This window comes from Balaenoptera acutorostrata, chromosome 1, assembly GCF_949987535.1.
Source record: "Balaenoptera acutorostrata chromosome 1, mBalAcu1.1, whole genome shotgun sequence".
NCBI classification, from domain to species: Eukaryota; Metazoa; Chordata; class Mammalia; order Artiodactyla; family Balaenopteridae; genus Balaenoptera; species Balaenoptera acutorostrata.
In genome coordinates, this window is record NC_080064.1 from 119,624,118 (window position 1) to 119,637,438 (window position 13,321).

General features: G+C 46.8%; 1 protein-coding gene across 4 annotated transcripts in view; it reads right to left on the reverse strand.

Moving 5' to 3' along the window:
* Nucleotides 1-11,259, reverse strand: part of OLFML2B (olfactomedin like 2B) — a 36,384-nt gene extending 25,125 nt beyond the window's left edge. For 2 of the 4 annotated variants that reach the window (XM_007171685.2, XM_028163850.2), the window contains exons 1-3: nt 10,616-11,257; nt 7,868-8,131; nt 5,487-5,594 (exon numbers count right to left, since the gene is read on the reverse strand). In XM_007171685.2, coding sequence (XP_007171747.2) covers nt 5,487-5,594; nt 7,868-8,131; nt 10,616-10,789 — 546 coding nt within the window. In that variant the 5' untranslated portion in view covers nt 10,790-11,257. Of the gene's footprint in view, nt 1-5,486; nt 5,595-7,867; nt 8,132-10,615 lie in introns of all 4 variants that reach the window. The other 2 variants (XM_057531745.1, XM_007171686.2) reach the window with 2 other exon arrangements.
* Between the last annotated feature and the right edge of the window lie 2,062 nt (nt 11,260-13,321).

Below are 13,321 nucleotides of genomic sequence, written 5' to 3' on the forward strand. Positions count from 1 at the left end.
AAGAGCCTGGGATATGCACCCACATGTATACAAAGGCGCATGTGTACACAGTCACATCCAAGTAATTATAAATGTTGCCAGTTGTACTGCAGCTAAGTGGAGGTAGGGCATTTCTTCACAAAGATTTGCAATTTTTATGGGCATGACTTAATTCAACTAAAGCCTTGATGCTGGAATAAATTATTTCAACGACCTGTCCCTCTGTTTGTCTTTTTCTTTACTTGGATGATAAATCTACTCCTGGAAGCAGTACCTGTACCTCTCTGCCTCTTGTCCTGCTGCCATCAGAATCCATTTTTAGGCCTGGGCAGCCTACAAGTCTTTGTGTCTCTGGGCGCACTCAGCGCTCAGAGCAAAAGTCTTCTGAGCTGAATCTGTGCCAACGACAGGTCTGCGTGTAATGAATAGGGTCTGCCTTTGCCTTTGGAAGCTACAGATTTTCCTTCTAGACTTCTAATTCCTATCTCTCCTGGCACCTATATTCTGAGCCTACACCCACCCCAGCTCCAATACATACCGGTCCTTCCTGAATCCCTTATCCCTTCCCAGCCACTTTCAGAAGAGTGTCAGCCTGGATCTACCCCATAGAAGGTTCTTGGACCACTGACCACCTTGGATGTTAGTTCCACTTGGACAAGTTCTAGAGGAATGCCCATGCGGTTTCAGGCCTCCACTAGGGGAATAGGAAAGAGGTTTTGGGGGGTAAGTTTGTGGCACACAGTGAAAGGGTCCTACTAAGATACATGCTCCAAATTGATAAAAATTAGAAAGTCTGCCAATACCAAGTTTCGATGAGAATCTGCGTGGAGCGTTCACACCCTGCTGGAGGTAACATGAACTCGTACTACCACGTGGGAGGACAGCCTGGCAATACAGTCGCCCCATGGTCTCTGCAGGCGATTAGTTCCAGGACTCCCCACAGATACCAGAATCCACTCAAGTCCTCTATAGAGAGTGGTGTAGGATTTGCATAAAACCTACAGACATCCTCCTATATACTTTAAATCATCTCTAGATTACCTATGATACCTAACACAATGTAAATGTTATGTAAATAGTTGCTGGCATATAGCGAATTCAAGTTGTGCTTTTTGGTGCTTTCTGGAACTTGGGGGGGAATATTTTCGATCACCCTAAAATTCCTGTGGTTGAATCAAATCGTAGGCATGCATCTATTTTAAGAGCCTGGGATATACACCCACACATATACAAAGGCACATGTATACACAGTCACATCCAAGTAATTATAAATGTTGAATTCCATGTGAATTCAAATTGGTTGAATCCACAGATGAGAAACATGTGGATGTGTAAGGCCAACTGTATCCCCTAAAGTTGCCGATAAGCATAACTAATAGCCCAGTAGTTCCATTCCTACTTATATATCATAGAGAAATGTATGCATGTATGGGATGTGCATATAGAGGGATGCCCCTGAGGTTACTATGAATTACAAAACTAAAAATAACCCCCATATCCGCCATCAGTGGAACAGATCAATAAATTGTGGTATAATCTCACACTAGAATACCACACAGGAATAAAAATGAATGAACTACAAGCCAAAAAATGACATAGGTGAGTATTAAAAACATTAAGTTGAGTGGAAGAAGCCCAACATGCACACACATAGACACGCACTTCTGTAGGATTCTACATATTTAAAGTTCAAAAACAGACAAAACTGCTGTATTTAGGGATGCATCCTTAGGTGATGAAACTGCAAAGAAAAGCAAGAAGATGATTAACATAAAGTCAGGATGGAGGTTCCCTTCGGGGGGGATGTGAATGGGAGAGGGCATGTGGGGGGCTTTTGGGGTGTTTCTGGGGTGTTTCTTGAGCTGGGTGCTGGTTACATGGGTATTTGCTTTATGATAATTTGCTAAGCTGTACATTCATTGTTTATGCACTTTTCTATACATGTGTTATTTTTCACGATTTAAAACAGAAGCTCAACCAAAATCACTCCACCAAGAAGAGCTTCCAGAGCTGATTTTACCAAGAGGTGAGATTCTCAACAGTTCAGATTCCATTTATCTCTCCTTTCTCCCTCTTTCATCTGCAAATGGAGTTTCCATTCTTACATCCTCCTACATAGCTGAGGTGAATGTACACACATGTGCGTGCCTACTTCTTCTGCCAAGTACTGATCTTACTCTGGGCAAAATGTCCCTCTAATTTGACCCTTTTGTCTGGTCTGACCTCCAAAGAGCTCTCTTTGGGATTCAAGAAGATGCAAAGACCAGGAGCAGAGTTTCACTCCTATTCCTCCTACAGAGCCAGGCTGGAGAAGGAGTGTTTTTTCCATTTACCCAACATTCTGCCTTTTCACTGCATGCAGACTGCAGACAGAGTCAGCCAGCAAGAGCCAGGAGACGAGTGGCTGGACTTGAAGCTGAGAGACATTGCTCTGGTCTGTGGGCCCAGGGCCCAGACCCATCTGTATCTATTGTCACACCAAAGCACCCTGTCATCTTGGGCTGCCTGCTTGGGGAAACTTTCACTGGGTGGGACCTTCTCTAACTTAACTTTAATCCTGTTTAACAGGATTTATGGGGTATGGCCATGGTTCTGCCTAGAAATTCCCTTGGAAGAGCTATTGCTGTAAGTTCTGGTTAGGAAAAACTGATGCTCCCAGGGCGGCCAGCAATGATTTGAAGAAACTTATGAGGTTGATTAGAAAGAGTCCTGAGGAACCAGGAACCAGAAGGCCTGAGCTCCAGCCTATACTTCACTAGCACTGTGACTGAAGGAAAGTCATCTAATTTCCTTCGGCCTCATATCCTGTCCAGCTCACAGGAACTAATAAGCAAAATGTATATGGGATGCTTTAAAACCACAAATGCTATACAAATATAAGGGATGATGATGATTATTATCATAAAGGTCCAGTTTTTGCCACTAATCATTCCACAGTTTTGAAAAAGAGGTAACTCTCATCGATATAACTAAGGTTGGTTTGGGCAAAAACCCAGTGACTGTATGACTGCACAGAAGATACATCCTGCTGGGTAGTGGCACTGCACCAAATTCATCCACACTCCTACCCTTTGCCAGCAGGGAGGGCTCAGCTGCTAGACAAGGCTGGAAACATTATAGCCCTTGAACAAAGCTCAGCCCACTGGCCTTCTCAGAGGCTGAGTGCCTGACCTTGGCCTCATGAACACTGTGTTGTACCCCCAGAGCTATCTTTCCCAGGCTGTGTTCTCCAGACAGAATGAAAATCACGTGGCTGCCAAGGTCAGGTGCAGAAGAGGCAACTATCACCCCTGTTCCTATAGAAGATCAATCTTTTTTTTTTTTAAAGGGGCATTGCACATTTGGGATGTGCAATGGTGCCAAGAGAAAGAGAAGCACTTTCCAACTTTGAAGGTCCAATGGGATCTTGGTTTAATTCCTTTTGAACCCATCTGAAAGAATCAGAAGGTGGTTTTAAATAGCAGAAAGAATCCCAAGCCCACGTGAAGTCCATTGGTAGTAGGATGGTGTTGACCATTCCGAATCCCATCATTCCAGCTGTCAACATCAGGAGAGACTCGAGATGCCAAGTGGCCTGATTCTCTCAGGGAGCCCCTCCAGGAAGACTGGGGTGATAAGAGTGGACTGCCATGATCCCGTTGGCCACTTTGATCTGCCTACAAGCTTGGGCTCCAATGTCCTGACCCCGCTCATTAGACCTCGTAACTGAAGTGACTGTGAACCTACCAACCCTCCCAGAGCAAATGGCCGTGTTCAGAAAACACTTCATCCCAGCACCGGGGGAGCTAAGGCTAAGGGTGGGTTGAGAAGGATCTGGTGTTCACTTCCAGGGAACATCTTTAGGAGTGTAGGAAGTGTGCTGAAATCAATCCTTGAAATCACAGCGTTTCATCATCCTTTGGCCAGTTCTCTTGGCAAAGCAACAGAGGGACATTTGCCCACACTCACTCCTTGGTCATAACCTGAGTGCTTTGTTTTACTTAGCATTTCAAAGTGTTTCCAAAATGATTAGCTCAACTTTTATCTCCTCAGCAATCATACGCAGTAGGTAGGGGACCTTTCCCACTTCACAGATGGAGAAAGTGAGATATGGTTCCTTGGTAGCGGCAAACAAAGAGTAATTCACTCTGTCTTGACTCCTAGTCCAGTGAGTTCCCTTTCTGCCACACTAAAGATCCTTACTTTTTTCTCATCCTACCTACTGATCACCCATCAGGGGACCTCAGCTCCTCCATGAGAGACCCCCAAAAGCCCACTTTTTCATGAGGAATATATTGATATGTTTACATTCATCCCATTATTAAATGTACCTCTTATATTAACATTCTAACATACAGAACAAACGTATGGACACCAAGGGGGGAAGGGGAGTGGGTGGGATGAATTGGGAGACGGGGATTGACATATATACACTATTGATACTATGTATAATGTAGATAACTAATGAGAACCTACTGTATAGCACAGGGAACTCTACTCAGTGCTCTGTGGTGACCTAAATGGGAAGGAAATCCAAAAAAGAGGGGATATATGTATACGTATAGCTGATTCACTTTGCTGTACAGTAGGAACTAACACAACATTGTAAAGCAACTATACTCCAATAAAAAATGTTTAAAAAAATTCTAAAAATTAAATAGTTTTCTACTTGAAGCAGCAGCTCTTTGAGTCACTGTTTCAAGTATCCATTCCAGAACTGGATGCCAGTCGAAGAAACATCCATAAGCTTCTTACCAATCAGGCTGAATGATGATCATTCCTTTTCTGGTAACTAAATGACTTCTTATTTATATGTTAAAGCATTACAGCAACAAAACAATGTCAACATGATTGTTTATAACGACTTTTATCTCCCATCACCATATCACACACCAGCTGAAAACCATAGCTCCAGCTATGCATCTCTCTAGAACTCAGTCATACAAATGAGGTATCTCTGTCTATGAAAATTAAATTACTAGTGTATTCTTCCTGTGGGTGATCAGCCTGAATGTTTTGCAATAAGGAATATTATTTATTAGTAATCATTTTTATGTCTTCTTTCTCTAAAATGGATTTGAGATGGATTACCGCCCCCCGCCAACACACACACACAGAGGCATGCACCAGAACAGTTTTTAAAAAGAGAAATTAACAAATATATACCCAGAAGAGACATGACTCCACCTTAAAACTGGAAGTAAGATGCTTATTGCACTTTTACATTTTATTTAACTCTGAGTTCCCTGGAAGTCAAGGGGAAAATAGATATACATTGGTTATACGGTTCTTATATATGAAAAAAGTAGGTATTTACATTTATATTACACTATTTCTCTTTGTCACCAACAATTTGGCATGATTTTGCATGAGTGTTTTATGTTTTGTGTATATTTTTTTCTTTCCAAAGAACAATGAGTTAAACACAGCCAGGGTACATGCTTTCTGAAGAAAAGAGTATGGTAAGTTTTTGATGCACTTTGGGGCCTGATCAAGAGAAAGATATGGAAACCCAGACTCTTCCTTACCTCCTCTAGTTTGTCCACTCTCCCCACCAGTTTGGTGGTAACTGAATGAAGTTTCAGGAGATCCAGGCCATAGAAAGCTCCTTCCAGCATGTCTATGATGGTGGAGAGCTATGAAACAAGGGCAGGCGTCAGTCCAAGGCTGGGGCAGACAGGTCCAGAGGGAGACATTTCCTTTTAGATCTCCATGTTGGAGTCTGGACAGGGAAGCCACTAGCCATAAATTGAGAGGTGGCCCTCAGAAACCAGCACTTGTGTGGGTGGGCACATAAGCAGACCCAATGGCGTAGGTGTATTCTGTCTATTGGAATACGCGGGTAAGAAAATGGGAGAATCCTACAAGAACAAGTCAGCTGAGGTCTGGACAGGTTCACCAAACTGTTTATACTTCTTTTACTAAGTCCATCTGTTGCATGCACGTCTGTCTTTCATACTAGACTGTGAGCTCCTTGGAAGTAGTGCTATGTCATCTTCATCTTTGATTACCCATGATACCTAGTACAGTACTTGGCCCATAACAAGTGATCTGAAACACTCACATGCATTGTCTGCTGAAGTCCCTGGAAGACACCAACAAGCTTTTCCTTAGCACTAAAAGCAAAACTGCCCCTGGGGTAAACGAGACCCAGTGGCCCATCTTTGAGGCGGCAAGTTGTCATAGGGTACCCAGCTCTCTCAGTTTTTTCAACACTGTCCTTCCTGCCGGTACAGAGCCACTGGGAGGAAGGTGGCTGAGGCACTGGTAACATCCAGGGCATGCAAAGTGCAGGTTAAGGAAGCAGATGAGAGATGCTTTAACTGAGCCTCCCTGCCAAGGACCATCCCTGAAGAGTTTGTTGGACACTATTGTGCTACTCTGCTACTCCAGTAACAGCTTTTCTATTAGCTGAAGAATTCAACGTATGAAATGCTCATGTTTAGAAGATCTCCTTCCTCCTCCTCAGAGGAAGATAGCTGAATCCTGGGTAAGGGCCAAGGGAGGGTAGCTGATTAATATGTACTGTGATGATTTTCTGATTCCTAAAATTTTGCGTACTGTTGTTTCCGAATCCCACAAGAATCCAATCCTATAACTGGGTAACTATGCCTTTGGTTCAGAGATTGTTTCACGGCAGAGCTGTGGTTCTGAGTGATGTGGCTGAATCCTGGGACACTCATTTTATTGGTAAACTCTACTCTGCTTAAAGGAATATCAATGATGACCAGTTACCGAGTGTGTACCAGCTGCCGGCACAGCAGTAGCACTTTACATGGTCATTCATTAATGGAACTAGTGTCTATTGAGCCCCAACTATATGTCAGGTATTGTGCCAAGTACTCAATAGTTGTCATCTCATCGATTCTCAAAACAACCCCCAAAGGTAGATGTTATTCTTCCTACTTTTTAACTCAAGGAGACTGAGGTCAGACCAGGTGAGTAACTTGAGTAGCATCACGCAGCAAGCAGTAGCAGAGCACTGATTTGAACCCAAGTCTGACTCCAAACCAAGCTCATCCCACGACCCCACACTGCAGGGATCAGATGAAGCCCTCAGCTGACCCACTGGGCTGCCCCAGGTAGGGCCTGAGCTTCCCCACCCTGTGGACCAGAATTACAGGATTGCAGTTTGATGACTGGACCTAGAGCAGGCCCCAGGCCTCTTCTTCTCTGGGTCACCCAGCCCTTGCACTGAGGACTAAAGGCTCACTTCTCTCTGTGTGTCTGGTGTGTCTTTGGGGTGCCTTCCGTGCTAACAGCAAATCGTGGCAGTGGGGCTTCCCTGGTGGCGCAGTGGTTGAGAATCTGCCTGCCAATGCAGGGGACACGGGTTCGAGCCCTGGTCTGGGAAGATCCCACATGCCGCGGAGCAACTAGGCCCGTGAGCCACAACTACTGAGCCTGCGCGTCTGGAGCCTGTGCTCCGCAACAAGAGAGGCCGTGACAGTGAGAGGCCCGCGCACCGCGATGAAGAGTGGCCCCCGCTTGCCACAACTAGAGAAAGCCCTCGCACAGAAACGAAGACCCAACACAGCCATAAATAAATTAATTAATTAATTTAAAAAAAAAATCGTGGCAGTAACTCCCCTGGAGAAGAATGCTGAGTTCTTTTGGCCGGCTGGGTCTGGCAGCTGCCCCCAGGCCCAGCTTCCTTGGCTCCATAAGAGAGGCGGGCACACTTTGCTCTAGGCATCTCCCTCAGACGTTAGAGTTGCAAATGACCAGTTTGTCAGATCATCAGCTTTGGGTCCACACGCAACACTCTCAGGCCAGGGCCTGACCTCCTTTAAAGGCTAAAACAGGGCCCACTTACTCAAAGGCCCACAATCCCCAGCAACAGCCTTGCCAGACTCATGGGCCCCTAAGGCACCCTCTCACCCAGGCATCAACCCACACTAGGTCCTACCTTCAAGTCCCGGCTGTCTGCCTCCCGAAGCTTCTGGAGCCTGAAGTCTCCCTCACAGGGATTAAGAGCGGATGGCGGTGCAACACAGGCACACTTGCAGGATGAGCCTGAGGTGATGGTTTCCACAGTGTAGAAGTCTTCCTTCCTGGAGGTCCCCTCGTTGACCCTCTGGCAGGCGTCTCGGCCCAGGGGTCGCACTACACACTTGCACTGACAGTCCGAGCCCTCAGACACAGCCTTGACTTTGTCATAGTCTCCGAGCAACTGGACAAAGAGAGAGAGAACAGGTTGGGGGTGTGCAAACACAGGCATCAGTTAGGGTCCTGAAGAAGGCTCTCCGTTCACTTTGTCAGATGTCCTGCTAGCCAGAGACCTCAGACAGCTCTGATGTGAGTTGAAAAGGTCATCGCAACACAATTTGCTGACTCTAGCATTTCCTGGGAGGCACTCAGAGTTCAGCTCTCTTCATTTATCTTGGAAAGCTGTGCACTTCTCAGGGGGCCTAAGCCTTTCATCATTTAAAGGAAAAAAGCAAATGAGCCCCATCATTCTTCCGGTAGTCCTTGCCTTAGCTAGAATCCAGATTTACATTTAAAAAGGAAAGGAGAAGGGACTGATGGAGGGATTGGAAAACTGACATTCCAATTTCAAGACTACTGGCTTCTGTCCTCCTTCATTCATTCACCATTTATTGAGTGCCACCTTGGGACTCAGCTAGGTGCTGTGAGAGGTAAAGCAATGGGCCAGAGAGAGAGACTGCTCTCAAGGAGCTTAGGGTGCAGGAGACATATAAATAACAGTCATACCAATTAGGGAGTGATAAGTGCCCCTGAAGTGGGAGTGCAGCGGGAGCTCAAACAGAGGGCCACAGAGAGTAGCTCTAGCCGGGCACCAGGGAAGACTTCTTGGAGGAAATGGTATCTGATCTGGTCTCAAAGGATGGGTTAGATTTGGAGAAAAGAAACTGGGAGGAGAGAGACAGATCCAAATGTCAGTAAGGTTTACTCAGCCCAAGGCTTCATTTGGCTCCTAGAATAGCTTCTGCACCCAAACCCCAAGCCAAAGCCAGGAGAGCAAACTGGCAGCACTTGCTGCTTCTACAGTGCTAAACATTTCCTTCTGAGTGCTTTCCCCTGCCGGCCTCCCCAGGCAGGAAAACACGCAACATCAGGCTTTCTGGAACCACGATCCTAGGCACTTGCTGGGGAAAAGGCTCCTCCCCAACTCCTCTCCAAGACATCCTACATCCCTGAAGTTAGGGCTCCCTTTGTGGGCACAGAGAAGGGTTCCCTTCATTTGACTAATGACACTGTCAGGCAAGCTTTGAGCTTGTTGGAGTGGATATGTTCCTGGGATGCTGTTGGAGGGGGGAAGAAGTCTCGTTATGTTTTTCTTACAAGGGTTGGGTTTCTGCTAATACTAATATTTGTTTTAGGACTGTTGTCAAATGCAGAATGGATCAGTGGAAGGAGCTGTAGTTCAGGGTGACTTAATTGGCCAGTCTTTATGGGCTGATAGCAAATCGTAGCTGTCTGCTCTCTGAAACTCTGCCTAGATTCCTACATATCCCTGCTCTGAGAGCTTGGGTGGATTCCTTCATTTCAGGAGGCTCAGGTTTCAGGAACGCTTTTGTTGATGGTCCTCCAGAGCCCCATGTGAAGGATTTTTATGTCTTTTCTATTTGGGGGTCAGTGTGAGGTTATGGGTGAGTATGGGGCATGTATTAGCATAATTACTAAAGGAAGGGCGAGGAGACTAGTGTTTGATAAATGCCAAGTGTTTCTACAGGAAGGAGCCAAGGACCCCAGTCCCAAGGCTTAGCGGAGGTACAGGCAGCATTATAGGAGCCCTTTCTCAGCCATCCCTCATCCCTAGGATTATGGCGACACCCACCACACAATCATCATGCAGGCTCTGGAAAGCATGAAATAAACACTCTAGAGAGAACTGTCTTTTCCAGTCATGAGATCTGGGTTGGGACAACCATGAGATTGTCAGAAGACCCGGCTCTACCCATCTCTAGGGCCCTTTACCATTCTAAGCCTCATGGTCCTTAACTATAGAACGGGAATCAGGATTGTGTGGGGATTGAGTCAAATAAAACAAGTGAAAGTACTTCGTAAAAGGATATGTTACAGATCCTGTCCCTATCAGCTGTCACTCCCTCCCCTCCCCCCCACCATCTGCCAGACCTGAGTGGATCTGCATTTCCATTTTACCTCCTCAATATGGGGGGGACTTATCATCAGTCCCTCTGTTTGGCGGTCACCTCATATTCATCACGCTTGCTGCTGTTCTGTTTTCTCCCTGGGTGTCTCACTCCGAGCAATGAAATATCTCCCCATGGTTTACGCCATCTGCCTCCTGTCCAGCATGCCCGCCTGTTTTCTGACAACATTCCAATTCTGACAACCAGCCACAGAGACAAGAGATGGCCATACTTCCTACAGCCCTTCAACCAAAAGGTTTTGAATTTTTTTTTTTTTCTTCTCTGGGAGTTGTGTGGTGTCTTCCCTTCCTTCTCCTCTCCTTTCTCCTGATTCTGTAACCTTGAAAGACCCTATGATTTTGAGAGGAGGACCCATGTTCCTTTGCTTAAGAAAATATTCTGATAAATGAAAAGCAAGTGCCCCCCCCCTTTGGTAACGGAGGGAGAAACGGCTGCTTCCGAACGCTTCAGCGAGGACCATCTTGAGGCTCTTGCCACCACCCAGGGCAAGAGGGGTGGGCACGGGACTCGCAGCCTACCTGAGATAAAACGTTCTCCTGGTTGTCCGCTTCGTTTTGCAGAGTCTCGTCCTCCGTGGGCGCCACCGTCTGTACAGCTGGGGGCTCGGTCGTCCCAGTCGGGGGAGTGCTGTACCCCGAGCCCAGAGCCATAACCAGAGTGAAGCAGAGAACTAGCAGCAAAGACTTGGCCATGAGGGACGCGACAAGAGGGAACTCGGCCCCTTCGGAGAATGGCTGGGGTCCGGTGGGTTGGAGGGGGGGTGTCTCAGCAAGGACTAAGGCGAGAGGGTGTCTGGCTGGAGCCCGAGAGTGGCTGCTCAGAGTGCCTTCTAAAGCTGGGTGCGGCTGAGCGGGGCGGGAAGATGCTCCCTAGAGACCCTGGTCATCTCCTTCCCAACTCGATCAGCCCCGACCGTGCGGCCCTGGTAGAGAGTGGGGCGCAGGGTAGGAGGAGGTGACGGGGAAGGTGGAGGTGGTAAGGCTAGCCGAGCGCGCCGTCCTCTGGAGAGGGCTCAGGTGGAGGGAAGGGGTCCAGGCGGAGGCGGGCGGGGCGGGGCGCGCGGGGGCGGGCGGCTGGGAGCCTGGGGGCGCAAGGGGACCTGGTGGGCGTGTGGGGCGGGCAGCTGCGAGGGCTGCTGGGCGACTGCGCCGCGGAGCGCTGGCGCGGAGGGAGGGCGGAGCCTCTATTGTGCCGGGCAGCGGGGATGCAGCCAGTTACGGCGCGGAGGAGGAGGACCGGGAAGCGCCCGGGGCTCGGGCGGAGGGGTTCCCGGCCGACCCCGCTCCCCCCTCCACTCGACCTCAGCTGCTGCGCACGCCCTCCGGGGCGGTGGGGGGGGGGGGGTGACGTCGGAAGGTCGCCCCTTTCCTTCATCTGACCGCAAATGATAGAGGGAGAGAAATTACCCCGAGCGGGATCCCTGAAATTTGGAGATCTCTTGTGCCCATTCTCGCGGAGAGGAGCGAGTTTCCTCTGGGATGGGAGGTAGGCACCGAGAACTCTCTCCAAGCACGAGCAAGCATGGATGGATCCCCAGCATCCTCCTTTTACTGCATCTGGAGGAGAGAAGAAACATTTGCTGTTGGACGTTTCTTTTCCCTGACTTGACTTTGGGAAAGATATTTGGCAGCTTTGAACTTAGCGCCATTGGTAGTTTGCTTGCCTGCGGCAGCTTTAGAACCTGGTAAAACCTCCAGCCAGAGGATAGCTTTTTTTTCTTTTTAAACATCTTTATTGGCATATAACTGCTTTACAATGGTGTGTTAGTTTCTGCTTTATAACAAAGTGAATCAGCTATACATATACATATATCCCCATTACTCCTCCTTCTTGCGTCTCCCTCCCACCCTCCCTATCCCACCCCTCTAGGTGGTCACAAAGCACCAAGCTGATCTCCCTGTGCTATGCGGCTGCTTCCCACTAGCTATCTATTTTACATTTCGTAGTGTATATATGTCCATGCCACTCTCTCACTTCGTCCCAGGTTGCCCTTCCCCCTCCCAGTGTCCTCAAGTCCATTCTCTACGTCTGTCTTTTTTTTTTTTTAACATCTTTATTGGAGTATAATTGCTTTACAATGGTGTGTTAGTTTCTGCTTTATAACAAAGTGAATCAGCTATACATATACATATATCCCTATTACTCCTCCTTCTTGCGTCTCCCTCCCACCCTCCCTATCCCACCCCTCTAGGTGGTCACAAAGCTCCGAGCTGATCTTCCTGTGCTATGCAGCTGCTTCCCACTAGCTATCTATTGTACATTTGGTAGTATGTATAAGTCCATGCCACTCTCTTACTTCGTCCTAGCTTACCCTTCCTCCTCCCCGTGTCCTCAAGTCCATCTCTACGTCTGCGCCTTTATTCCTGTCCTGCTCCTAGTTTCTTCAGAACCTTTTTTTTTTTTTAACATTCCATATATATGTGTTAGCATACAGTATTTGTTTTTCTCTTTCTGACTTACTTCACTCTGTATGACAGACTCTAGGTCCATCCACCTCACTACATATAAGTCAATTTCGTTTATTTTTATGGCTGAGTAATATTCCATTGTATATATTTGCCACATCTTCTTTATCCATTCATCTGTCGATGGACACTTAGGTTGCTTCCATGTCCTGGCTATTGTAAACAGAGCTGAACATTGTGGTACATGACTCTTTGAATTATGGTTTTCTCATGGTATATGCCCAGTAGTGGGATTGCTGGGTCATATGGTAGTTCTATTTTTAGTTTTTTAAGGAACCTCCATACTGTTCTCCATAGTGGCTGTATCAACTTACATTCCCACCAACAGTGCAAGAGGGTTCCCTTTCCTCCACACCCTCTCCAGCATTTATTGTTTGTAGATTTTTTGATGATGGCCATTCTGACTGGTGTGAGGTGATACCTCATTGTAGTTTTGATTTGCATTTCTCTAATGATTAGTGATGTTGAGCATCCTTTCATGTGTTTGTTGGCAATCTGTATATCTTCTTTGGAGAAATGTCTATTTAGGTCTTCTGCCCATTTTTGGATTGGGTTGTTTGTTTTTGTGATATTGAGCTGCATGAGCTGCTTTTAAATTTTGGGAATTAATCCTTTGCCAGTTGCTTCATTTGCAAATATTTTCTCCCATTCTGATGGTTGTCTTTTTGTCTTGTTTATGGTTTCCTTTGCTATGCAAAAGCTTTTAAGTTTCATTAGGTCCCATTTGTTTATTTTTGTTTTTATTTCCATTTCTCTAGG